This window comes from Labeo rohita, chromosome 15 (genome assembly GCF_022985175.1).
Source record: "Labeo rohita strain BAU-BD-2019 chromosome 15, IGBB_LRoh.1.0, whole genome shotgun sequence".
NCBI lineage: Eukaryota > Metazoa > Chordata > Actinopteri > Cypriniformes > Cyprinidae > Labeo > Labeo rohita.
In genome coordinates, this window is record NC_066883.1 from 2,623,813 (window position 1) to 2,649,507 (window position 25,695).

The 25,695-nt window shown below is 41.0% G+C and overlaps 1 protein-coding gene across 1 annotated transcript; it reads right to left on the reverse strand.

The window, feature by feature from the left end:
* Window positions 1-1,042: 1,042 nt before the first annotated feature.
* cbln20 (cerebellin 20) lies at window positions 1,043-2,665 on the reverse strand. The gene is made up of 4 exons (XM_051129957.1): window positions 2,591-2,665; window positions 2,373-2,474; window positions 2,098-2,238; window positions 1,043-1,659 (listed from the first exon to the last, which is right to left on the reverse strand). The coding sequence occupies exons 1-4, from the start codon at window positions 2,595-2,597 to the stop codon at window positions 1,232-1,234; spliced, it is 678 nt and encodes a 225-aa protein (XP_050985914.1). The 5' UTR covers window positions 2,598-2,665; the 3' UTR covers window positions 1,043-1,231.
* Between the last annotated feature and the right edge of the window lie 23,030 nt (window positions 2,666-25,695).

Consider the following 25,695-nt stretch of genomic DNA (forward strand, 5'->3'; position numbering starts at 1 on the left):
ACAAACTACTTCAGTCTGTGTGCATTGAATTTATGTAATACACGAGTTTCAAAATTTGAGTTGAATGTTGAATGACATTCTAATTTATTGAGATGCACCTGTACTAAGTAGAATATTATAAATTTGCTAAATTAAATCTAGGGTGTACTCATTTCTGCAACCGTTCATTTAAACAAAATTGGCTAAGTTACTTTTTTTTACAGAAAATATTGGCATATATATATATATAAATATATGTTTAATACTTTTCAATTTTGGCAACTGTACACAAATTATATTAGGGATTATAAACAAAATACATCTTTTATATTAACTCAGAGGGGGTGTACTCTTTTATGCTGTGCATTATATATATATTTATATATATATATATATAGTGCACAGCATATATATATATATATATATATATATATATATATATATATATATATAGTACTATATAGAGATATATAGTACTATATATATAGTACTATAGAGTACATAAATACTATACATATAGAGTTAAATGTTCCAGACCCCCCACCCACCCTCCATTGTGCAATAAAAAACTGTATTATAAAAATTATAATAATAAAAATTATTTTCTTAAATCTTATATTGCAATTTTTGTCTATTTATATTTACAAAGTCCTTGTATGCGTAAGCATACTTGGCAATAAAGCTGTTTCTGATTCTGATATATATATATTAGAATTAGAATATATTCTAACTGAAAGAAAAACAAAAAAACATCATGGTTTACTTTTAGAACGTTAAATCAATGTGATCTGATCAATGCAAAATAAACCGTTTGTAGTGTCAGCTGAATTAATGACTGCTTTTGGGGTAAGAGCATTTGATATAGATATGAAGGTCAAGTGAATGTGACAGAGCACAGTGTTTATTTTAAAACAAAAGCAGTATTTTTGAGTATGTTTTTGTATTAAAACAATTTTTAATTTATTACTCTGACTTCATATTTTGTATTTCAGCACTTAGTGTAACTTGAAATGCAGGGTGAATATGCACAGTGTTGTGGAAAGAGACACATATTACGGGCAGAGAGAGCAAAGACAACATGTTTGAAATCACAATATACCATTCTTGCACTACTGAAATCACAAAGTAGCATACAACAAGATCAACTTTAAATATCTGTTGCATTCTTAGTACTGTATTTTATACTATTTTTTTTGTGTGACATACAGTATACATTGTGTAGTAAGACATTTCAAACAGTATTCTCACTATATTAATCAGTTGCATAGAGTAGGAACCCGGTGAAAGTATTGTAGTGGTTGTTATTGTCACACAAAAAGCAGCCGGCTGGAAGAGCAACATCCACTCTGTCCCCTGCATGCAGCTGCACTACCAGCAGAGCACTAGTGCTGTCCTCCTGGTCTTGAAGGTTGTTCTCACTTGGTGATGCAATAGTGCGTCCGTTCAGTCGGAGTCGAGCACAAGCAGCCAAAGTGGCTCCAGGAGTGCCAGCATCACTATAAACTGTTAGTGCCAAGCTGTAGACACCAGAACGTGGTGCTACAAAAGCACCAGTGTCAGTGCTATAGCCGTCTCCCAAGTTAACAAATACGCTGCTATACTTCACCACAGAGTCTTCGCGATTTGGGCCGACACAGAGGCGTGTGTCAGTAAGAGCCACAGAAAAGGCACTGCGACTTGCTGCGCAAACATAAGAAAAGGGAAACAGATTTGGTAAATTAGAAATAAATTAATTTACACTTTCTGAAGAATATTACAGTAGAAAGAAAGTAGTAGAGCGAAGTTAAAGTTTTAGGTTTTAGGCTTTTGTTGTACATTTACAGACATTTTCTCATTGTCTTGACAATAAATATGTGTCCTGTTGACTGTGAGAACTTTGCTCTATAAATGATAGTTATAGATTGTTAAATAGATAAAATAAGTAAAAGACTGAATAATAACAGAATATTAATGTAGATGAAACAAATAACACCAACTGACATTCAGTATTTAAATTATGATTCTGTTAATTACATTATGAATGCAAAACAAGTGCTAACAGGTGTCCTAAATTTGTCAAAAGGTATACAGAGATTTAAATTGTGTAAGAAACAAGATTTCTACAAATGGCTGTCTCACCACGAATATTGTTTAACACCGAATGAGCTCTCTCCAGGTTCCTCTGTAGCTCATTTAATGTCATGTTGAAAAACATCTCGAGCTTCCATATCTGCTTCTGCATCAGGCAGCAGCCACAAGACGCCACATCAGTCAGACATGCTTCAGAGGCAAAAAACAACAACAACAAAAACAAAAACAAAAAAACAAGCATCATAATTGCTTACAACCCTGATGCCTGATATACATTTTAAGGGTTTAATGACCTTTTTATTATTATTATTATTTTAAGTCACCGTTCTCATTGGGGTCAACCTGGCTGTCGTTTCCCGAACCACTCCAAGAAAAAACCCTGTCTTGTCCAAGTGCACATCCCAAGAGGCTTATGAATACAAGGGCTAAAACATGTAAAAGATAGTCATGTACATTCAGGCAATCTTGTACATAAAAACACATTTATATACATGATAATTTAATGTAATTTTTAATTAAAACACATTTATAGTCATCTTACCCCTCATTTCTGCTGATGTCTTTTGACTGTAGTATAAGGAAGACGTGTTAACGTCAGCTCGAGTAATCCTGGCTATAAAAGCTAGACAGACCCCACCTCTTGCCTTTCACTAGAATTGGTATGGGCAGGGCCTTTTTTGTGTGTTTTTATCAGGCAATACAGTGCTGAATGTAGGGCAGGTATTATTTTTCAGCTAAAGTACATCATGTTGTTCCCATGGTGGTATTCTCTAGAGTGACACTTATCATTCTTCATCTGAGCTGAGTGTTGAACTATAACAATAAGGACAGAATGCAAAATGTTCACTTTGAGTATGAAATAATGAACTTCGACTTCTCATCTTAGGTACATGATAAATAATACTTGGCAAGACACCTATATGACAGATGTAACAGGCAGCTGACAGATAATTCAAGTTTGACACTTTCTCAGTAAAACTGCAATATATCATATAGATCTTTTTTTTTTTCACTTAATTTAAGACATAAACATCGACTGTTGTGCTTGGTTAACTTTTATTATTATTATTATTATTATTATTATTATATTTTTGTTGCTGCATGGTTCTAAGTTTGGTGTTTGGAGCTCTGCCAGGTTTTATTTTTAAGGCCTGTTCAAGAACAGTAACTATAACAATAATGGCATTAGCATAATTGTAATTGTTAGTGTTCTTCATCTTTTGCCATGGAAGTCTATAGCAGTCTGTAGAATTGTATTGAAAAAAAGAAACTCCTCCTAAACCAGTGGTCTGATTTTCACAAAAAAAGAAAAAAGAAAAGAAGAATCAGATCAAAATCACATCCATCTAAGAAATGTCCCCATATTTTAATACTAGTATGGCTATATGGACAGACTGTGAACGATTCTCTACTGCAGGGAAATGCTTCCAGAAGAAAGTTGTTGGTGGTCTGCTTAATAAAGGGCTGTTTCATCACTGACTGAAGACAGGAGACCTTTGTAGGTTTTGTTCCCTGTAATGGATTGTAGGTAAATATTCATTATGTCCACATTACATGATACACAATACATTACATGATAATTAAAATATTGTCAAGGAAAATAATTCTGTCTGAATATGGTGATCTCTACCTTTAGGGCTTACTTGTAATATTTTACTGGGGCTAAAAAGTGTTCTACTGGGGTTCAAACATTTGTGTAGTCCAGATTTACTTTGTTAAATTTTCTTTGTTCATGCCTTAAAATTAATACTTTGGGTCTGTCTGACATGAATCATGAAATTTGACCAACCTTGGTATTGCATAATCCAAATTTCTTTGTATATTGAGTTCTCTTTTACCACAAAAAAGATTGATGTCATGCCAACAAAATACATACGAATCAAATATTTTTTGTAAGTTGGAATTTATCAGCTACTGTTGTGTTTTTGCATATCTATTTCCAACCAAAAAAAATTCACATCTGTGCAGTGTTGGTGGTTGATGTGAAGCCAATGTTTGGTTTTATCTCAAGCTGATTTTCATTTTCAACCAAAATTCTACATCTGTCTAACACTGGACTTAATTGTGACACTGGATCAGAATTAAATTCTGATGTTCAGTGGCTGCTGGCGTCATACAGATTAGCCTTCAGTTAACATTAAAGAATAAAAGAACACTGGCTGAACACTGCTGGTATAGTGCTGTTCCAGACTGGTTTATGCTGGTATAGTGCTGGTTTATGCTAGTTAGTGGTATAGTGTTGGTCCAGGCTGGTTTATGCTGGTATAGTGCTGGTTTATGCTAGTTAGTGGTATAGTGTTGGTCCAGGCTGGTTTATGCTGGATAGTGCTGGTATAGTGCTGGTTTGTGATGGTATAGTGCTGGTTTATTCTGGTTAGTGCTGATCCAGGCTGGTTTATGCTGGTTAGTGCTGGTCCAGGCTTGTTTATGCTGGTATAGTGCTGGTTTATTCTGGTTAGTGCTGGTCCAGGCTGGTTTATGCTGGATAGTGCTGGTATAGTGCTGGTTTGTGCTGGTATAGTGCTGATTTATGCTGGTTAGGCTGGTATAGTGCTGGTTTATGCTAGTTATTGCTGGTCCTGGCTCATTTATGCTAGTATAGTGCTGGTTTATTCTGGTTAGTGCTGGTCCAGGCTGGTTTATGCTGGATAGTGCTGGTATAGTGCTGGTTTGTGCTGGTATAGTGCTGATTTATGCTGGTTAGGCTGGTATAGTGCTGGTTTATGCTAGTTAGTGCTGGTCCTGGCTCATTTATGCTAGTATAGTGCTGGTTTATTCTGGTTAGTGCTGGTTTATGCTGGTTTATGCTGGTGTGTGCTGGTATAGTGCTGATCCAGGCTGGTTTATGCTGGTATAGTGCCGGTTTATGCTAGTTAGTGCTGGTTTATGTTGGATAGTGCTGGTATAGTGCTGTTTTATGTTGGTTTATGCTGGTATAGTGCTGGTTTGTGCTGGTATAGTGCTGGTTTATTCTGGTTAGTGCTGGTCCAGGCTGGTTTATGCTGGTTAGGGCTGGTATAGTTCTGGTCCAGGCTGGTTTATGCTGATATATTGCTGGTCTAGCTGGTGGACCAGCATATCCATGCTGTTCTCAAACAAAATGAAGCTGGTGATGCTGGTCCACCAGCATGGTCTTGCAGGGTTGAGTGTCAGTAGGCCAGCTGTCTGTATGCAAGTAGTGTTATGGGGACAAACATGGTTTTTGCTTGCATATTTCTCTATTTAACACATTAATGATGCATTAATGAACAGAAGAACAATATAATGTTAAAACATGATTTCTTGAATTATATGATAACTTTGTATTTTCTTTTGCTCCCTCCACTAAAAGTAGAACTGAAAATTGTAATTGCTTTAGTTATGATTACATTAACGTCACTGGTAAACTGGTAAAACGTTTCAAAGGAATTGTCTCCTGTTTAATATAATCTGTACACAAATGTTAAAATCAGCTAAAAGGAGCTTGAATAGCATTGCATAACGTCTAGGTTACGTCGTAACCCTCGTTCCCTGAAGGAGGGAACGGAGACGTTACATATGGGAACAAAGAGTCCAATCATCTCCAAGCCTTATTCAAAAGGCCTATGAACATTCATGAACATTGGCGAGTGGTATTTGCATGCCGAGCCACTCCCCCGTATATACGGGTATATAAGGCAGCGGCGTGCAACCACTCATTCAGGCTTTTGCTGAGGAGCCGAGCTGCAGCCTGGCATCAGCGCGATGTCAGGTCGTGGCAGGGGATGTAACGTCTCCGTTCCCTCCTTCAGGGAACGAGGGTTACGTACGTAACCTAGACGTTCCCCTTCAGTCGTTTCACTACGACGTTACATATGGGAACAGACCCATGGAACAGGCCACGAACCAGACGTCGCGTTACGCAACACACCGCGTGCCGACAGGCGGACGTGTCAGCAGACGGATATGAGCGTAACCTTCCCAACGCCCTGGGGGCCAATAGGGGGCCCCACAGGGATGCCAGTTGTACTGAAGCAGGAGTTGGGGGGGCGGAGCACATGAAATCTCTACATGTGGAACACAAGAAATTCAATATATCCATAGATTTTAGGGATATATGAGGGAAACATCGGCCTTCTGGCTGACCGTGGAAAAATACTGAAACATGTTGCCACAACCTGCTGGGCGAAGGAGACCCAACCGGAGCACAGACAAGCACTACTCCGCACTAGGCCTGACTGCGGGGCATGGAGGACCCAGGTTCGCCGGAGGGAACAACTGAGGGAAATAGCGCACGGATCCATTAGGAATGGCGCAGCAAGCCGACACCAGCCGGACTCCCGCTCACCTGTGATGTCTGTTTTTCTTGTTAAGACACGGGAGGATACGGCCTCTACGCCCGAAGGTTGTAGAACCTGGCGAAGGATTATTAGGTTTTTTAGGGCTTACTTGTAATATTTTACTGGGGCTAAAAAGTGTTCTACTGGGGTTCAAACATTTGTGTAGTCCAGATTTACTTTGTTAAATTTTCTTTGTTCATGCCTTAAAATTAATACTTTGGGTCTGTCTGACATGAATCATGAAATTTGACCAACCTTGGTATTGCATAATCCAAATTTCTTTGTATATTGAGTTCTCTTTTACCACAAAAAAGATTGATGTCATGCCAACAAAATACATACGAATCAAATATTTTTTGTAAGTTGGAATTTATCAGCTACTGTTGTGTTTTTGCATATCTATTTCCAACCAAAAAAAATTCACATCTGTGCAGTGTTGGTGGTTGATGTGAAGCCAATGTTTGGTTTTATCTCAAGCTGATTTTCATTTTCAACCAAAATTCTACATCTGTCTAACACTGGACTTAATTGTGACACTGGATCAGAATTAAATTCTGATGTTCAGTGGCTGCTGGCGTCATACAGATTAGCCTTCAGTTAACATTAAAGAATAAAAAGAACACTGGCTGAACACTGCTGGTATAGTGCTGTTCCAGACTGGTTTATGCTGGTATAGTGCTGGTTTATGCTAGTTAGTGGTATAGTGTTGGTCCAGGCTGGTTTATGCTGGTATAGTGCTGGTTTATGCTAGTTAGTGGTATAGTGTTGGTCCAGGCTGGTTTATGCTGGATAGTGCTGGTATAGTGCTGGTTTGTGATGGTATAGTGCTGGTTTATTCTGGTTAGTGCTGATCCAGGCTGGTTTATGCTGGTTAGTGCTGGTCCAGGCTTGTTTATGCTGGTATAGTGCTGGTTTATTCTGGTTAGTGCTGGTCCAGGCTGGTTTATGCTGGATAGTGCTGGTATAGTGCTGGTTTGTGCTGGTATAGTGCTGATTTATGCTGGTTAGGCTGGTATAGTGCTGGTTTATGCTAGTTATTGCTGGTCCTGGCTCATTTATGCTAGTATAGTGCTGGTTTATTCTGGTTAGTGCTGGTCCAGGCTGGTTTATGCTGGATAGTGCTGGTATAGTGCTGGTTTGTGCTGGTATAGTGCTGATTTATGCTGGTTAGGCTGGTATAGTGCTGGTTTATGCTAGTTAGTGCTGGTCCTGGCTCATTTATGCTAGTATAGTGCTGGTTTATTCTGGTTAGTGCTGGTTTATGCTGGTTTATGCTGGTGTGTGCTGGTATAGTGCTGATCCAGGCTGGTTTATGCTGGTATAGTGCCGGTTTATGCTAGTTAGTGCTGGTTTATGTTGGATAGTGCTGGTATAGTGCTGTTTTATGTTGGTTTATGCTGGTATAGTGCTGGTTTGTGCTGGTATAGTGCTGGTTTATTCTGGTTAGTGCTGGTCCAGGCTGGTTTATGCTGGTTAGGGCTGGTATAGTTCTGGTCCAGGCTGGTTTATGCTGATATATTGCTGGGGTGGACCAGCATATCCATGCTGTTCTCAAACAAAATGAAGCTGGTGATGCTGGTCCACCAGCATGGTCTTGCAGGGTTGAGTGTCAGTAGGCCAGCTGTCTGTATGCAAGTAGTGTTATGGGGACAAACATGGTTTTTGCTTGCATATTTCTCTATTTAACACATTAATGATGCATTAATGAACAGAAGAACAATATAATGTTAAAACATGATTTCTTGAATTATATGATAACTTTGTATTTTCTTTTGCTCCCTCCACTAAAAGTAGAACTGAAAATTGTAATTGCTTTAGTTATGATTACATTAACGTCACTGGTAAACTGGTAAAACGTTTCAAAGGAATTGTCTCCTGTTTAATATAATCTGTACACAAATGTTAAAATCAGCTAAAAGGAGCTTGAATAGCATTGCATAACGTCTAGGTTACGTACGTAACCCTCGTTCCCTGAAGGAGGGAACGGAGACGTTACATATGGGAACTCGCTTAAGAGTCCAATCATCTCCAAGCCTTATTCAAAAGGCCTATGAACATTCATGAACATTGGCGAGTGGTATTTGCATGCCGAGCCACTCCCCCGTATATACGGGTATATAAGGCAGCGGCGTGCAACCACTCATTCAGGCTTTTGCTGAGGAGCCGAGCTGCAGCCTGGCATCAGCGCGATGTCAGGTCGTGGCAGGGGATGTAACGTCTCCGTTCCCTCCTTCAGGGAACGAGGGTTACGTACGTAACCTAGACGTTCCCCTTCAGTCGTTTCACTACGACGTTACATATGGGAACAGACCCATGGAACAGGCCACGAACCAGACGTCGCGTTACGCAACACACCGCGTGCCGACAGGCGGACGTGTCAGCAGACGGATATGAGCGTAACCTTCCCAACGCCCTGGGGGCCAATAGGGGGCCCCACAGGGATGCCAGTTGTACTGAAGCAGGAGTTGGGGGGGCGGAGCACATGAAATCTCTACATGTGGAACACAAGAAATTCAATATATCCATAGATTTTAGGGATATATGAGGGAAACATCGGCCTTCTGGCTGACCGTGGAAAAATACTGAAACATGTTGCCACAACCTGCTGGGCGAAGGAGACCCAACCGGAGCACAGACAAGCACTACTCCGCACTAGGCCTGACTGCGGGGCATGGAGGACCCAGGTTCGCCGGAGGGAACAACTGAGGGAAATAGCGCACGGATCCATTAGGAATGGCGCAGCAAGCCGACACCAGCCGGACTCCCGCTCACCTGTGATGTCTATGTTAAGACACGGGAGGATACGGCCTCTACGCGAAGGTTGTAGAACCTGGCGAAGGTATTAGGTGTCGCCCAACCCGCAGCTCTACAGATATCTGCTAGTGAGGCGCCATGAGCCAACGCATAGGATGAGGCAACACTCCGTGTGGAGTGGGCACGAACACCTAAGGGGCATGGCTCTCCCTGGTTTTGGTACGACAGGGAGATGGCATCTACCACCCAATGGGCCAACCTCTGTTTGGAGACAGCATTCCCTTTCTGCTGACCTCCAAAGCAGACGAAGAGCTGCTCGGTGCGTCTGAAGTGCCGAGTGCGGTCCACGTATATACGCAGAGCGTGAACTGGACACAGCAGCGCAGAGGCTGGGTCTGCCTCCTCCAGGGGCAGAGCTTGCAGGTTCACCACCTGATCGCGGAAAGGCGTGGTGGGAACCTTGGGCACATAACCAGGCCGGGGTCTCAGGATGACATGAGAATCGCCGGGCCCAAATTCTAGGCATGCTTCGTCGACAGAGAAAGCTTGTAGGTCCCCTACCCTCTTGATGGAGGCCAGTGCGGTCAGGAGCGCTGTCTTAAGCGACAGATATTTTAGCTCAACTGACACAAGTGGCTCAAATGGGGCCTCCCGCAGGCCCTGGAGGGCGACGGAGAGGTCCCAAGAGGGTATGGGGTGCGGCCTGGGGGGGATTAACCCTTCTCGCACCCCTCAGGAACCTCACGATGAGTTGGTGCTTACCTAGGGATGTTCCATCCACTGCATCGTGGTACGCTGCAATTGCAGCAACGTACACTTTGAGAGTTGAAGGGGACAGCCTGCGCTCCAACTTTTCTTGCAGGAAAGCACTACTGCAATCATACATCTCTGTGGGTCCTCCCCGCGAGAGGAACACCAGTCGACGAACAGACCCCATCTCAGCGCATAAGCCTGCCTTGTAGAGGGGGCTCTGGACTGAGTGATAGTTTCTATCACGGCCTGTGGAAGGCCGGAGAGGTCTGACGCGCGTCCCGTCCAGGAACCAGACGTGCAGGTTCCACAGATCGGGCGCGGGTGCCAAATTGTGCCCATCCCCTGAGAAAGAAGGTCTCTCCTCAAGGGGATTTTCCAGGGAGGGGCTGCCGTGAGGGAAATGAGTTCTGGAAACCAGGTCCGGGTGGGCCAGTATGGCGCAACCAGCAGAACCTGCTCCTCGTCCTCCCTGATCTTGCACAGTGTCTGTGCAAGGAGGCTCACTGGGGGAAAAGCGTACTTGGGCCCCGGAGGCCAGCTGTGTGCCAGTGCGTCCCTGCCGAGGCTGTTGGGAGCCTCGTTGAGGGAGTAGAACCGCTGGCAGTGGGAGGATTCGGGGGAAGCAAACAGATCTATCTGGGCCTCCCCGAAATGGCTCCAAATTAGCTGGACTGTCTCGGGGTGGAGTCGCCATTCTCCAGGATGGGTGGACTGCCGTGAGAGCTGGTCGGCTGCACGGTTGAGTTCTCCTGGAATGTGAACGGCACGTAGCGATTTCAGCCACGTTTGACTCCATAGGAGCAGATGGCGGGCGAGTTGTGACATGCGACGGGAGCGCAGACCACCCTGACGGTTGATGTAGGCTACAGTCGCTGTGCTGTCGGTACGAACAAGCACGTGCTTGTGACGCAACGTCGGTCGGAAGCGACGAAGGGCCAGAAGCACAGCCAACAACTCCAGGCAATTGATATGCCATTGCAGTCGAGGTCCTGTCCAGGAGCCCGATGCTGCTTGCCCGTTGCATACAGCACCCCAACCCGTGGAAGAGGCATCCGTGTATACCACAAGATGCCTGGAGACTTGTCCCAGGGGGACTCCGGCCTGAAGGAAGGCCGGGTCTGACCACGGGCTGAACAGGCGGTGACACTGCGGGGAAACGCCAATCCGGAGTGTGCCACGGTGCCATGCCCATCTCGGGACTCGATCGTGTAACCAGCGCTGAAGCGGTCTCATATGAAGCAGGCCGAGCGGCGTCACTGCGGCTGCGGCTGCCATATGCCCCAGGAGCCTCTGAAATGTTTTGAGAGGGACTGTTGTTTTGTGTCTGAATGACTCCAGACACTTCAGCACTGACTGCGCGCGCTCGTTGGTGAGGCGGGCTGTCATACTGACCGAGTCCAGCTCCACACCGAGAAAAGAGATCCTCTGCACTGGGGAGAGTTTGCTCTTCTCTCGGTTGACCTGAAGGCCCAGATGGCTGAGGTGCCGGAGCACCAAGTCCCTCTGTTCGCACAACAGATCTCGCGAGTGAGCTATGAGAAGCCAGTCGTCGAGATAGTTGAGGATGCGAATGCCTGTCTGCCAAAGAGGGGACAGGGCAGCCTCCGCGACTTTTGTAAAGACGCGGGGAGAGAGGGAGAGGCCAAATGGAAGCACTTTGTACTGATACGCTCGACCCTCGAAAGCAAACCGTAGGAAGGGTCTGTGTCGAGGCAGGATCGAGACGTGAAAGTACGCGTCCTTCAGGTCGATGGCTGCGAACCAATCCTGGGGACGAATGCATGTTAGCATGCGCTTCGTCGTGAGCATCTTGAACGGCAGCCTGAGAAGGGACCGATTCAGGGCTCGAAGATCCAGGATGGGTCTTAACCCACCGCTCTTTTTGGGCACGATGAAGTAAGGACTGTAAAACCCTGACTTCATCTCGGCTGGAGGGACAGGCTCGGTGCGTCCTTCGCCAGTAGGACTGCAACCTCCGCACGAAGCACAGCGGCATGTGTGTCCGAATGGACAGAAGTGGAAAGGACGCCTCTGTACCTGGGCGGATGCCTGGCGAACTGAATCGCATAGCCGAGACGTACCGTCCGAATCAACCACCGTGAGGGGCTGGGAAGCTGAAGCCAGGCTCCCAGCCTGGTCGCCAGGGGTATCAAAGGGACGTTGACCGACGTGACCGCAGTGGGGCAGCCTGGGGGGAAGGGGAAGGGGACTGATCCCAGAAGGAAGAACGTCCTGGAGAAAAGTCAGACTGCACTGGGCAGCGCTTACCTTCTTCCCTGGTTCCCGCGCTGGCGACATCAGGCTCCGAGTCCGAATCCGAGGAGACACTTCTGGGGCGCTGCTCAAAGAGGGAACTCGGGGCCTGAACCCCGGAGGTGAGAGAATTGACTCTTCCTGTGACAGCTCCCGGCCCTCCACCGGGAGTGGGGACGTTGATGTTGTCATCCCCCAAAGAGCGATTCTCTCCACCTCCGGGTTGCCCGCGTCAGGGACGCTTCGCAGATCTTTTTGCGGGTGACGGGTCCCTGAGACGCGGGCGGCGCCGCTCTCCCACGGCCAGCTCGACGTCGGGCTGCCAATCTGGTGTCATGTACCTTAGCAGGGGACGGAGCTGGTTGTTTGGAAGCCGCGGGGGGGCACCCTCGGCGACGAGCAGGCGGAGGTTGGGGCCCTGCGGACATGGTTGGAATGTCGCGGCGGGGCAGGATGTGTTTAATCGTCTCCGTCTGCTTTTGAACCGCCGAGAACTGCTGGGCGAAGTCCTCGACGGTGTCGCCGAATAGGCCGCCCTGGGAGATAGGAGCGTCGAGAAACCGTGATTTGTCGACATCTGCCATCTGGGCCAGGGTCAGCCATAGATGTCGCTCCTGGACCACTATGGTGGACATCACCTGACCAAGGGAACGCGCCGTCACCTTCGTAGCCCGGAGGGCGAAGTCGGTGGCGGCGCGGAGTTCCTCCATTGCACCCTGGTCAGAACCCCTCTCGTGCAGGTGTTTCAACACCTTGGCCTGGTACACCTGTAAGGTGGCCATAGCGTGCAAGGCGGTGGCAGCCTGTCCAGCGGCGTGATAAGTCCGGCCCGCGAGGCGCGGACGAGAACTCACACGCCCTGGGGGGAGATGGGGCGATCCCGCCAGGTGGCAGCGCCGGGCGGGCATAGATGCACCGCGACAGCGCGCTCGACCTGAGGGACCGCCTCATAACCCCGGGCTGCACCGCCGTCGAGAGAAGCGAGGGGAGAGGAGCTGGGACGTGGACGAGAAGAGTGTGGGGCTCGCCAAGTCCTCACCAGCTCCTCATGCACCTCCGGGAAGAAAGGCACTGGGGCAGAGCGCGGCGGTGCCGCGGGAGCCCTCCCCAGAAACCAATCATCCAGCCTAGAGGGATCGGCCGGAGCTGTTTTGGGCACGTCCAGACCGATCTCCTTGGCGGCTCGGAGGAGCATAGCCGACAGTTCAGCATCTGTCTCAGACGGGGCGGCAACCGCAGAGGGGTACCGACCCGCCGAGTCATCAGCCTCATCGTCAGACTCTCCCTCTGATGCTGCAGCAGACATCTCGATCTCCTGGGGAGCGCAAAAGGAGATACCCAGCCCGCTGTACGGGGAGGTGTACTGCTTTGGCAGCTCAACGGGACTGCGCGGTGATGCAGAAGTCCGCGGGGCTTTGGGGGCCGACGGAACATTCTGCATAGTCACCTGAATGTCCCCCAAGTGCCTCGCCGCGGCAGCCGAAAAACCTTGACGGCTCAACGATTTACCGCGGGAAGACAACAAGGGGTGCCTACTCATGAATGAGCGGCGGGACTTTAACGCAGCCATGGACATACATTCGCAATGAACGCACGGACCATCCGTGAACGCTGCCCCAGCGTGCTCTCGGCCCAGGCACGTGAGACAGCGATCACGTCCGTCCAAAGAGGCGAGGAAACTACCGCACCCGGAAGCGCACGGCCGGAGAGACATACCGGGAAGATGTCCTCGACAGTCGCGAGAAATTCACTCTTTTGAAATCCCGGTCCGCCCAGGGAGAAACCGCGGCACAACCGTGCACTCAGACGGGGCGCTCGCTGGAGTGCGGGAGGCGTTGATGCCGTGAAAACGGCAGCCCGCAGGATTAGGCTGGCGGCTGCCGAACGCTCTTTTAGATGAAGCTCTTTTAGTAGCTCGGCAGCACGCCAGCAGAGAGAGTGTGAACTCAGGAACTCTTTTTCTTTTCTTTTTTAAATAGCTCAGAAGACAAGGCTCCAAAAGCAAAAGTCTGAATGAGTGGTTGCACGCCGCTGCCTTATATACCCGTATATACGGGTGAGTGGCTCGGCATGCAAATACCACTCGCCAATGTTCATGAATGTTCATTGGCCTTTTAAATAAGGCTTGGAGATGATTGGACTCTTAAGCGAGTTCCCATATGTAACGTCGTAGTGAAACGACTGAAGGGGAACTTAGATATATGAACATAATTTAGATATATGAAAACCAAAAAATGCCTACACTGTAAAATCCAACAGTTTATCTTAATTAGATATAATTAGTTATCTTTACTTAGTTGTTATACTTACTAGGTTTCATTAAGTTACAGATACTTTCAAGGCAAATAAAACGGTTTACTTGCTGTTTTGAGTGACACTTACTTAAAATATTCAAGTAAACACAAAGGAACCAATAACATTAATACACCAGTGAGAGGCAGCGGTGCACTAAAATGTTGCTGATGTGTAACATAACAAAAGAAAAAGGAAAAAAAAAGAGTTTTTGAGGTGGGGCAATTCTTAGCCTTAGACTTTTTACTCATTTCCTCCACTTTGAAAGTCATCTTTTTCTAGTTGCATTCAGTCATTTCCCAAAGTCATCTTGAATGTTAAATTGACAAAACAACTGAAAAATTTGTGAGAACATCACATAAGCTGACTTTATAAATTGATGTTAATTTTCCTAAAATATTTTTAGTTTGATCTCACCATTATAGTGGTTAGTGATCCCTTTGGTTATGCGCTTGTAACTTCATTAAAATGTTTATAGTTATTTTTCTATCAATGCATTAATGCATTATGAAATCACAGTTGTTTGATTTCAAATAAAGAGAAATAGTAAATAGACTGCTTTAAAAAGGTGATCTAAGTTTTAATTAAATAGTTAGCTAGTGCACTTTTCATGTTGACTAAAGATCTTTTATGATTTTACTGCTTTTCATAAATACTTTGTGAAACTTTTAATTGCACTGATATAATCCTGTAACATTTAATAAATCAACCACACTTCAGTCACACACAGATTTCAACATTCAGCGCACTAACCACTACAATGGTAACAATTCAGTAATTTATTTATTTAACAATAACCATTTTTTGCTCTTTTTGTTGTGCTACTACTGACATTAAACAGCAAATAAAAAAAACAACAGTAAAACAATGTAATTGCATAATTTATTCATGCCCCAATGCATTCTGGGAATCAGTGATTCTGAGTTACTCTCAATGTTCCTCAGATCACAGATTCAATTAAGTTAACAAAACTTAAATGGCTTAAGTAAATTGAACTCAAAATAAGTAAGGAATACTTTTAATGTATTAGTAGATAAGACTTAAATTACACTTAATACAGTTAAGTAAAGATTACTCAATTGAATTAAGGCAACGAGTTTGCACAATTTAATTAAGTAAACTTAACAAATTACTTTTTTCAGTGTAATAGAAGCTTAATAATAAGTGGTTTGTTTAATAACAGGGGTTATGATAAGAGCTTTCAGTGGGACAGTTAATAACCTTATAATGAAAGTTCATAACTGAAAGTTGTTGTTTTTAAAGACGTTTATACTTATCTGGGAAGTCACATATGTCCAAATCCAGCTGTCAGTCACTGACATCAAAAAGAACATAAAGGTATGTCAGTTCAGTGAGGACCATAAAAAAATTACTGAAACTAGTGATAGCATGGACTTTCTATGTGCAACTGCTGAAATAGACCTAATTTAACCAATAAAGCCAAACTGGTTTGCAGTAAGTGAATATGGTGATTCTGTTTTTGCAGTTGTTTAATCATCCTTTGGTGACTGATTTAATTTAAGACTGTGTTGCTGTAAGTAGTTGATGTGTTTCTGGTCACCTCTTCACTTTTTTCTGTTCTTGCTGTTCCTCTTATTCTCAGTGATTCTGCTTGTTTATCATCACTAATGATCAGTCATCACTTGTAGAGTGAATCTACTTTATTTCAATAACTACAACACTGCTTCAGTGCTACTTTTAATCTCTATAGATCAGGACCATGTGACCATGTGTAACACTGGAGATTTTACTGTGTTAACATGTAACCAGGAACATGTGTTTTTCTTTATTAAATAATTTATTAAAATTAATTAGTAAAATTGTCTTGGACTACAAATACAAATCAATTTCAAAACAAATGTGATATTTAACACATACACAAGTTTTGTTTGGTCTTGCTGGGATCGTACCAGCACCTAAAAGACAACAAATGCTGGTCCAGCAGCACACCAGCATCCAAAACTGGTTCCAGCATGCCAAACATAATTTTGCTGGTGACCAGCAATGCTGGATTTTTCAGTACACTGGACATTAGCACTAACTAGTCAAGGGTTGGTTAACACTTTATAATGACTTTCATTAATAAATCATTAACAAACATTATGTAATGTTTAATGGATCATTAGTTAATATATATTCACATATCTAAAAACTTGAAATAGTGTGCTTGTTAATGTTTACTAATGTATTAAACATTACTTAATTAACATTTCATGTAAATTACAATACTTACAAATATCAAATAACTTCTAATTCATGTCATCGTGCACATCTTGAAAATCTACAAATGATTTTAACAGATGTTATGATTAAAAGCTTGTGTTAATGCACAGCACTTTTGCTGCTGATAAGGTGTGATACAGTTAGGGTTAGGGACAGGTTTGGTGTATGGGTTGGGTAAGCGTTCAACAGTGTACAAGGGTCAATTTGATTACTATAAGGGAAAGCAATTCAGTTTGTTTATATTGCATTGTTTTGATAAATGATAAATGAAGTATTTTCTTGAAAATTTGCCCCCCCACCCCCTCCTGTTGATGTATGATTCAAGGAATATTCTTTTATCAATAGTCTAATGATTCACAATAGTGTACTGATATAAGTGTTGAGGCAATAAAAACATGTTTTGCACCCAAATTACAATCTGTGAAATGTCTTACCAAACATTTAGCTAAACTTAACTAACCACCCTTTACACAAACATTGGTACAGTAGCCTAAAGTCCAGTGCCAAAAAAATACACAAAAAAAATATTAAATGTTTATAAACATTTAAAAGTGATGAATAGTCTCCAGTTTAGATTGGGTACTGCAAAAACATGAACAAATGATTAATACATGATTTGTAAAGATGTGAATATAGGGTAAGTTCCGGTCATTTTTGACACTTTTTGTCATCTAAATGACTGCTCATGAAGGTACTAATGATTTGTAAATGTTTATAAATGTTGAATAGTTTCCACTTTAGATTGGGTACTGCAAAAACATTAACAAATAATTAATAAATTACTTAAGATGTGCAAATAGTAGAAGTCTACACAACAAACAAAGACCATCACTCATAACTCTTACTCTTACTCTAACTTTAGGAGAAAAGCTTAAAAATAATGGGTGTGTCAATCCTAAGGACTCCTAAATGTTTGCTCTAAGAGAATTTCAAAAAGTGTTTTAGCACTAAAACTACTCAAAAAAAATATTCCAGCCCTTAACTTAATTCAATTACGTACAAAATTTCCATGCATTTAGATTACATAGTTTTAACTTAAACAAATCAGTTAAACTTAATGTGATTCAAATGCATCAGTCTTACGTAAATGAAACAGGTAAAGTTGATGTAATAGTTCCCAGTGTTAAACAAACCCTGCTCAGTGTTCATGTGTTTCCACACTACAGAGTGTTCAAGTAGCATTGACACAGTGTTGGAGTTAAGGAGATCATTATGTCATGATTGACCAATAATGATGAACACCTGCTGTTTACAAGCAGAATCACAGAAGGAAAGAGAAACACAAGAATCAGCCACAGCCAAAGATAAAATTAACTTAAATAAATGAAGACATTAAATTTGACTTGATGTTTGACTTGATTTCTGTCATATATCCACAAATATTATTTCAGAACATCTAAATAGAGGTTTAGATATTTTATTTATTTATTTTTTTTTTTTAAGTTTCAATTGACCTCACCATCATGGCGATCAGGGTTTACTTTAGTTGGACTCTTGACTTTTGATTTTTTTATTTTAACTTTTTTGGCTGCTGTAATTATGTGTATGACGCACATTTATTACAGCAAAGTAAAAAAGCCAAAAAGAAGTCTGATTAGGTGTTTTTGGTTTGTTTTTATTGTTTGTTAAATCATTATCATCCAGTGGCATGATGCACTGATCTCATGCAGTGGTTAGTCTATTGTTTTCATAATGTTTACAACAGGTGTATGAACTATTATGGATGTTTATCTTATACGCTAAACCTTGAAATCTACAGCATCAGTTTGACACACACAGACATCAAGAATCAGCATTTGAATCTCAACAATGGGGACATTCAACAGCTGCATGCTGGGTAGCAGCAGAGTACAAAACTCACCCATGACTCCCAGCATGCAGCTGTTGAATGTATCATGCCACTGGATGATAATGATTTAACAAACAATAAAAACTAACCAAAAACACCTAATCAGACTTCTTTTTGGCTTTTTTACTTTGCTGTAATAAATGTGCTTCATACACATAATTACAGCAGCCAAAAAAGTTAGAATAACAAAAAAAATCAAAAGTCAAGAGTCCAACTAAAGTAAACCCTGATCGCCATGATGGTGAGGTTAATTGAAACTTTAAAAAATAATAATAAAATATCTAAACCTCTATTTAGATGTTCTGAAATAATATTTGTGGATATATGACAGAAATCAAGTCAAACGTCAAGTCAAATTTAATGTCTTCATTTATTTAAGTTAATTTTATCTTTGGCTGATTCTTGTGTTTCTCTTTCCTTCTGTGATTCTGCTTGTAAACAGCAGGTGTTCATCATTATTGGTCAATCATGACATAATGATCTCCTTAACTCCAACACTGTGTCAATGCTACTTGAACACTCTGTTAATTCAGTCATAACAGTTTGACTGAGCTAAGTGATTGAAACATGTACTTTTAAAATGAAAACTTTATGTTAAACCAACGTGTGACAGTTTTAAGTCAGGTTAACATGACACAATCATGTTGAAATGAAAAATGGCCACAATGGCATTAATTCAACATGAATTGTTTAGGTAAAGTGAACAGAACTGAAAAATCATTTTTTTTGAGTGTAGCTCCTAAATCTGTGAAACATTAGGAGTAGTGTAGAGGACTCCTAAGGCACTAAGACCAAGCCACAATCTATCCTAAAATGGCTGTTGGCAGCAGTCTGCCTTGGACCGTAGAAGTTTTAGAAACATTTGATGATTATGAGCTTTTAAAAAGGTATCGCCTTTGGTTTTGGAGGATATCCCAACTCCAGATTTTCCTTTGAATATATTAACCAGTCCTTGATTTCATTAACCAGTTGGGCAAGAAGTAACATGTGTTCTTGCATTCAGTTTGGTTTTCTTTTATATGTTTGCATGTCTTACTATCTATCATAATTATTCAACTCTGTTCATTAAAAGGCTGTTTATATGCATATTTACTAATTGTTTATGAAAAGCACACATGAGGCTGACAATTAGCTGAACATATACTTGTTTAATTAGTGACACTTAGCCTGTATTTTAAAATCTTTGAATATGGCAACATTTTCATTTTTAAATCTTTATTTGAAAATGGCAACATAATAACACACTCAACAATCTTCCTATGAACAAATCTCTGACAGAGAGTGTGCAGTAGTTAGTAATCATGTTGGCATCATCCATAGCAACGAGGTCAACCCCGCCCTTACTCTTAGCTTAAGACTTCTTTCTATTCCTTAGTAAAAGTTTGTCTCAGCAGCTTTGTGAATATGTTTTAAGAGAAAACTCATAGCTAAAAACTTTGTGCTATTTAGTGGTAAGATAAAATGTTCTGGGAATACAGGCCCAGGTGATCATGGACCAGTTTCCACCTGTTAGACAGCGGTTTATAAGGTTTAACACAATCAAACTCTCGTATAATGCCTGTTTTCCAATGCAGGTTTAATCAGGTTTGGCTCTGATAAATTCTGTTTGCAGCTGCATTTGTTATAGTTATTGTTCTTGATGTGATTGGACCTTTAGTTTTTCAATTGATCATTTTCATTATATCCTCCTATGGTCTGAGATGCTTGGATAGGCTCCAGCATTCCCACTGCCCTACAGAGGACAAGCAGTTCAGAGAATGTTTGGAATGAAGGATGTTTATTATATCTGCACAGATAAAGGTTAGACGCCACACTTTGATCAAATTGTGAACAGCTGCTATTGTCTTTCTAAGTTGATTACCATCAGTTGTGTTTTAAATCACTTTACATCATATCAGGTATGAAAGAAGGCCATGGAGAAGCAGCCCAACTATAAGATGGAGACCACTCAGATTCATGGTGATGGTAAATCCAAGGCAAGTATGCGAGAAGGTTCAAAAATGCTCACTACTCCTACACTCTGCACGCTTTCCATCACAGGGCACCTCAATCACTGTTCAGCATTACATCTTTGTTTCTCACAGTATAACAAAAATAACAATATCATTATGCATTTCTATTTACAGGCTCATTCAAGACAGATATATCTATAGAGAAAATAGAATTTAAAAAACTAAGGGAAGACTTAATCGTCACATTATGACACCAACTTAATTAAACATAAGGGATATTAATCTTGTCCAGTTAGGCGACCTAAGTGATTTTGACTCTGTTTTAGTGCAAATGAAAGTGACAACAGGTGCACAGGAGGGAAAACAGCAAGGCAATGCACAAAAAGGAAATGATTTTGCAGGTGGTGGCCTTAGAAAATTGCTTTCTCCTTCCTGATTGATTTGTCTCTAGTTTTGTGTTTTGTTCAGGTACTTTTCAGTACTTGTAGGCAGTATCTTCAACCCAAAAAGGTTGCACAGGTAGTTCAGCTCCTCCAGGATGGCACATCTATTTGTGGTTTTGCAAGGAGGTTTCCCAGCAGTTTCAAGAGCAGGTGATCCTGGAAGATGGAAAGAGCCGTACGGGACTGTAAAACTCTTTGTTTAAGGAGGAGCACTGCAAAAGCCCTACAAAATGACCTCCAGCAGGCTACTGGTGATTCTGACCAAACTGTTAGAAACAGACTGGCATGAGGGCCTGATGTCCTCTAGTGGGACCTGTGCTCACAGTCCAGCTCCACGCAGCTCGATTGGCCAACAGAACTGGCAGGTCCACCATTGGCACCCAGTCTGGTGATGCCGTGAGGAATGTCATGATGTCTGAAATATCATTCAACATGGCCATTTTGGCAGTGACGGTCTGGGAAGGAATATCCTTGGAGGGTTGCATAGATGTTCAAGAGCTGTCAGTTTTCAGTTTGGGTGAAAATTGGTTTCTATTATGATGGCCAAACCTGTGGCCACACACTTATGGTAACTTTGCACATGTTCATTTATAAAGCACACTTTTCATTATGCATTCATTCAGATACTTATTAGCATAGTGTAAATGTTGTTGTTTCTGTGTTTTGATTGTTAAATGGTTGGCTTTGTTATTTTTGTTTGGTGTAAAATATTAATGGATTGTTTTCCTGTCTTGTGCAAGTGGGCCCACTGTGTGTCTTAAATACTTGTCTGTTGTCTTCGTTGGAAAGTTCATCTGAATCTATTCAGTTCTCCTCAGTTTCTCCGGTGTATTAAGTCTAGTTTTGTTTTGTTATTTTGTTATTTGTGACTTGTTTGGTTTGTTGGGTCAAATACCTCTCTTATTTTGTTGAAAATCCTGAAAAGAGAGAGATATTCTCATATTAACCATTAGGTGGCGGCAGCAGGTCTTTTGTTCCATACATCTGTTCTACATGCAAGAGCTCTCTGGCCGTAGCCACAGGACCCGCACCATGTTTCATGTGCTTCCATGTGTGTAGAGTCCCCACAACCATAGCATCAACATTTACAAATGTTTACACTACAATGGGGAACAAAATGTGCCTGCAGCCTTCTCTATATCTACTCCATTAGGCAATAGGATGACTATATAATCTGATGCCTGTTACAAATCAACATGAGATTGCTGTGAATCCTTGAAAATAATAATAATAATAATAATTTTAGTCAATGACGTCATGACCACAAATAAGTCCTTATTGAGAATGAACAGAGGTTTAGCTCTCATTTGAGGCTGTTATGGTGAATAGTGTTTACTTTAGTTAGAAACTTGGCACTCATCTTTTGAGTCTGCTTGTCTGCTTGCAATCAGAGAGTGTGTTGATGAGAGTAACAATAAAAAGAGCTGGTTAAAATAGATATTGAAAAGACAGGGGATTTCCAATTTTGATGTCTCTTTGTAAAAGCTTGAACAGTTGTTTGGAGCGGCTTGACAGGGACGTAGACGAGAAAACAAAAGCAGCATTTCTTACAATTGTTGGAAAAAAGACTCATAGCTTACTAACAGATTTATGCACACCTGAAAACCTATAGCAGAGGACTTACCAAAAAAGCTGTTAAAAAAATTATGCCCTGGATGAATTTCATTGTGGAGTGATGCAAGCTCCATGCATGGAATTAATATGATGGTCAATTGATGAATGAAGATACTGCCAATTTGAGAAAATTGCTAGACATTTGGAAGTTTGGACATTTTTAGATGAAGTCTTATGCGATAGATTCCTGTGTGGAGTAAAATGTTCTTATGCGATAGATTCCTGTGTGGAGTAAAACATGTTGTAAACTTTTTCTTAGAGACCAGGAGACGTTTCGGATATCTTGAAGCAGGAGTACATAGAGGTGGAATCAATCTAAGCAAAGCATGCAAATGTGGTACAGGAAAACAGCTTAGTAAAAGATTTTTCCCAGCCTTGATCTATTTAGCATACGAGTGTCATTCAAATGCATAGGTGCTTAAACAAAAGGCACAGTTGTACCTTGAGCTTAGAATTCACACTGAACTTGGGAAAACCTGCCAGATGTTCAGGAACTGCATAAAGACAAAAGGTTACTGTCTCAGGACCTGGGCTGCCTGCTCTTAGAATGTCACAGTATACATAACGTTTTCAGTTCATGCTGTTATATTGGAACCTATGTTTAACCTTTTATAAATTTGTAATACAACAATTCCTTTTATAAATTTGTAATACAACAGTTCTTTCAAAAGAAATTTAAAGCACACAAAGACTTCCACAAAGTCAAAGGATGCAAACACAAAACTAAGCTAGAGATGTAATGGAAAGGGACAGGGGGACACGCCAGAAGTGAAAGAAGTGATGCCAAGACAGTGAAGTAGACAGGAGCACCTGCACTGAAAAAAATGTTATGTTGAATTTACTTAATTTTATTACGTCAAGGGGTTGCACGAAATAAATTTATCTAAATCCAGATATATTTTTTTAAGTTGAGAGAATTTATATTTTATAAGTTGTTTACTTATATTTTATAAATTGGTTGTACTTATATTTTATACATTGAGTTTATTAATCTCTTTTCCACAAACAACATTACAGTTTGACTTGATTTCTGTCATATATCCACAAATATTATTTGAGAACATCTAAACAGAGGTTTAGATGTTTTATTAAAAAAAAAAAAGTTTCATTTGACCTCACCATCATGGCGAACAGGGTTTACTTTAGTTGGGCTCTTGAGCCTTCACTTTCTTAATATAATTTTTTTGTTCTTTGGTTGCTGTAATTGTGTTTACAGAGCACATTTGTTATAGCGCCAAAAAAAAACAAGGGGAGGGCCTTATTAAATGTTCTTGGTTAATTATTATTGATGGTGTAATCATCATCCAGTGGTCTGATTTGCTGATATCGTTCTATGGTTTACCTCTTAGTTTCATGATATTTACAATAGTTGTATGAACTCTTACTATTACTACTTTAAGATCTCCAGCATTACTTAGACACACACAGACATCAAGAATCAGCATATGAATCTCAACAATGGTGATATTCAACAGCTGCATGCTGGGAGTCATGGGTGAGTTTTATAATCTGCTGTTACCCAGCATGCAGCTGTTGAATGTCACCATTGTTGAGATTCAAATGCTGATTCTTGATGTCTGTGTGTGTCAAAGAGACACCGTAGATTTCAAGGTTTAGTGTATAAGATAAACATCCATAATAGTTCATACACTTGTTGTAAACATTATGAAAATAATAGACTAACCACTGCATGAGATCAGTGCATCAGGCCAAAATTAACCAAAAACACCTAATCAGACTTCTTTTTGGCTTTGTTATTTTGCTGTAATAGATGTGCTTCATACACATAATTATAGCAGCCAAAAAAAATAAAAAATCAAAAGTCAAGAGTCCAACTAAAGTAAACCCTGATCGCCATGATGGTGAGGTCAATTGAAACATAAATATATATATATATATATATATATAAAACATCTAAACCTCTGTTTAGATGTTCTGAAATAATATTTGTAGATATATGACAGAAATCAAGCTAAACTGTAATGTTTGTGGAGTTGTTTAATCAGAGATTTAATGTATATTAAATTTATTATATTAAAGTTCATTTTATCTTTGGCTGTGTCTGATTCTTGTGTTTCTCTTTCCTTCTGTGATTCTGCTTGTAAACAGCAGGTGTTCATCATTATTGGTCAATCATGACATAATGATCTCCTTAACTCCAACACTGTGTCAATGCTACTTGAACACTCTGTAGTGTGGAAACACATGAACACTGAGCAGGGTTTGTTTAACACTGGGAAATGTTACATAAACTTTACCTGTTTCATTTACGTAACACTGATGTATTTGAATTACATTAAGTTTAATTGATTTGTTTAAATTAAAACTATGTAATCTAAATGCATGGAACTGATGTATGTAATTGAATTAAGTTTAGGGCTGAAATATTTTTTTGAGTGTATATGGAAATTAAATGAAACTTATTTTTTTCTAATTACTTTTAATTGAATGAAATTAACTTGTTTTAAACAAGGGCAGTGAATTTGAAAATTAATAATAAAAAATAAGTAGGATTAAATAACACATTAAAATCGGTGAAATTAACCAGATAAAAACATGTAACATTTACAAGGGGTCAGAATCATTTTTTTCAGTGCAGGACAAAGGTTCACTGAATCAGAGAATGGTACAAACTGTTAGGAGCTATATATGAACAATGTACCTCAGCAGTGCATCATGTCCTGTCCCTGTACATACCTGGAAATGTGTGTCATTGTGTCCTTGGGAGAAACTTTGCCTAGATATTGTAGAGGATCATCAGCATATGTTTTTGGTGGATATAAGTGCTTGGTCTAACATTAATTCTCTGAAAAATGCAGCTTTAACAAAGACAATATTTGTGCTGAGAAATGTATTTGCGAAATGTATTTGATTTTAAAATAAAAAGCAAGATGATTGTGTCTTTGGCTATTATGTCACCATCACTTTCTAGAAAAGAATAGATGTAATCCAACAGTAATCACAAAGCCAGACTAAAACACATCTGTTTAACTGTTCATTTTTATACATTCATTATGTATTCCTCATTTATTAATATCATTAATCTGATCATTAATCAATTAATCATTAATATCATTTATTAAATATTGTAAAGCACTATGAACATCTTGGTCATTCATTTTATTGATTTCATTTGCGTCTGATCATTTGAATTTTGACTGAAATCAGTAAGCGTACAGGCAAATCTGTGTAGTTAATAATTAGTTGCTACAACC

Excerpts from the sequence above, each read along its gene's own strand:
- cbln20 (XM_051129957.1), bottom strand. Across the intron at positions 2,239-2,372 it reads GGTTGACCCCAATGAGAACG|CATGTCTGACTGATGTGGCG; the intron begins GTGACTTAAAAT and ends TTGCCTCTGAAG. Across the intron at positions 1,660-2,097 it reads GGTGTTAAACAATATTCGTG|CAAGTCGCAGTGCCTTTTCT; the intron begins GTGAGACAGCCA and ends ATGTTTGCGCAG.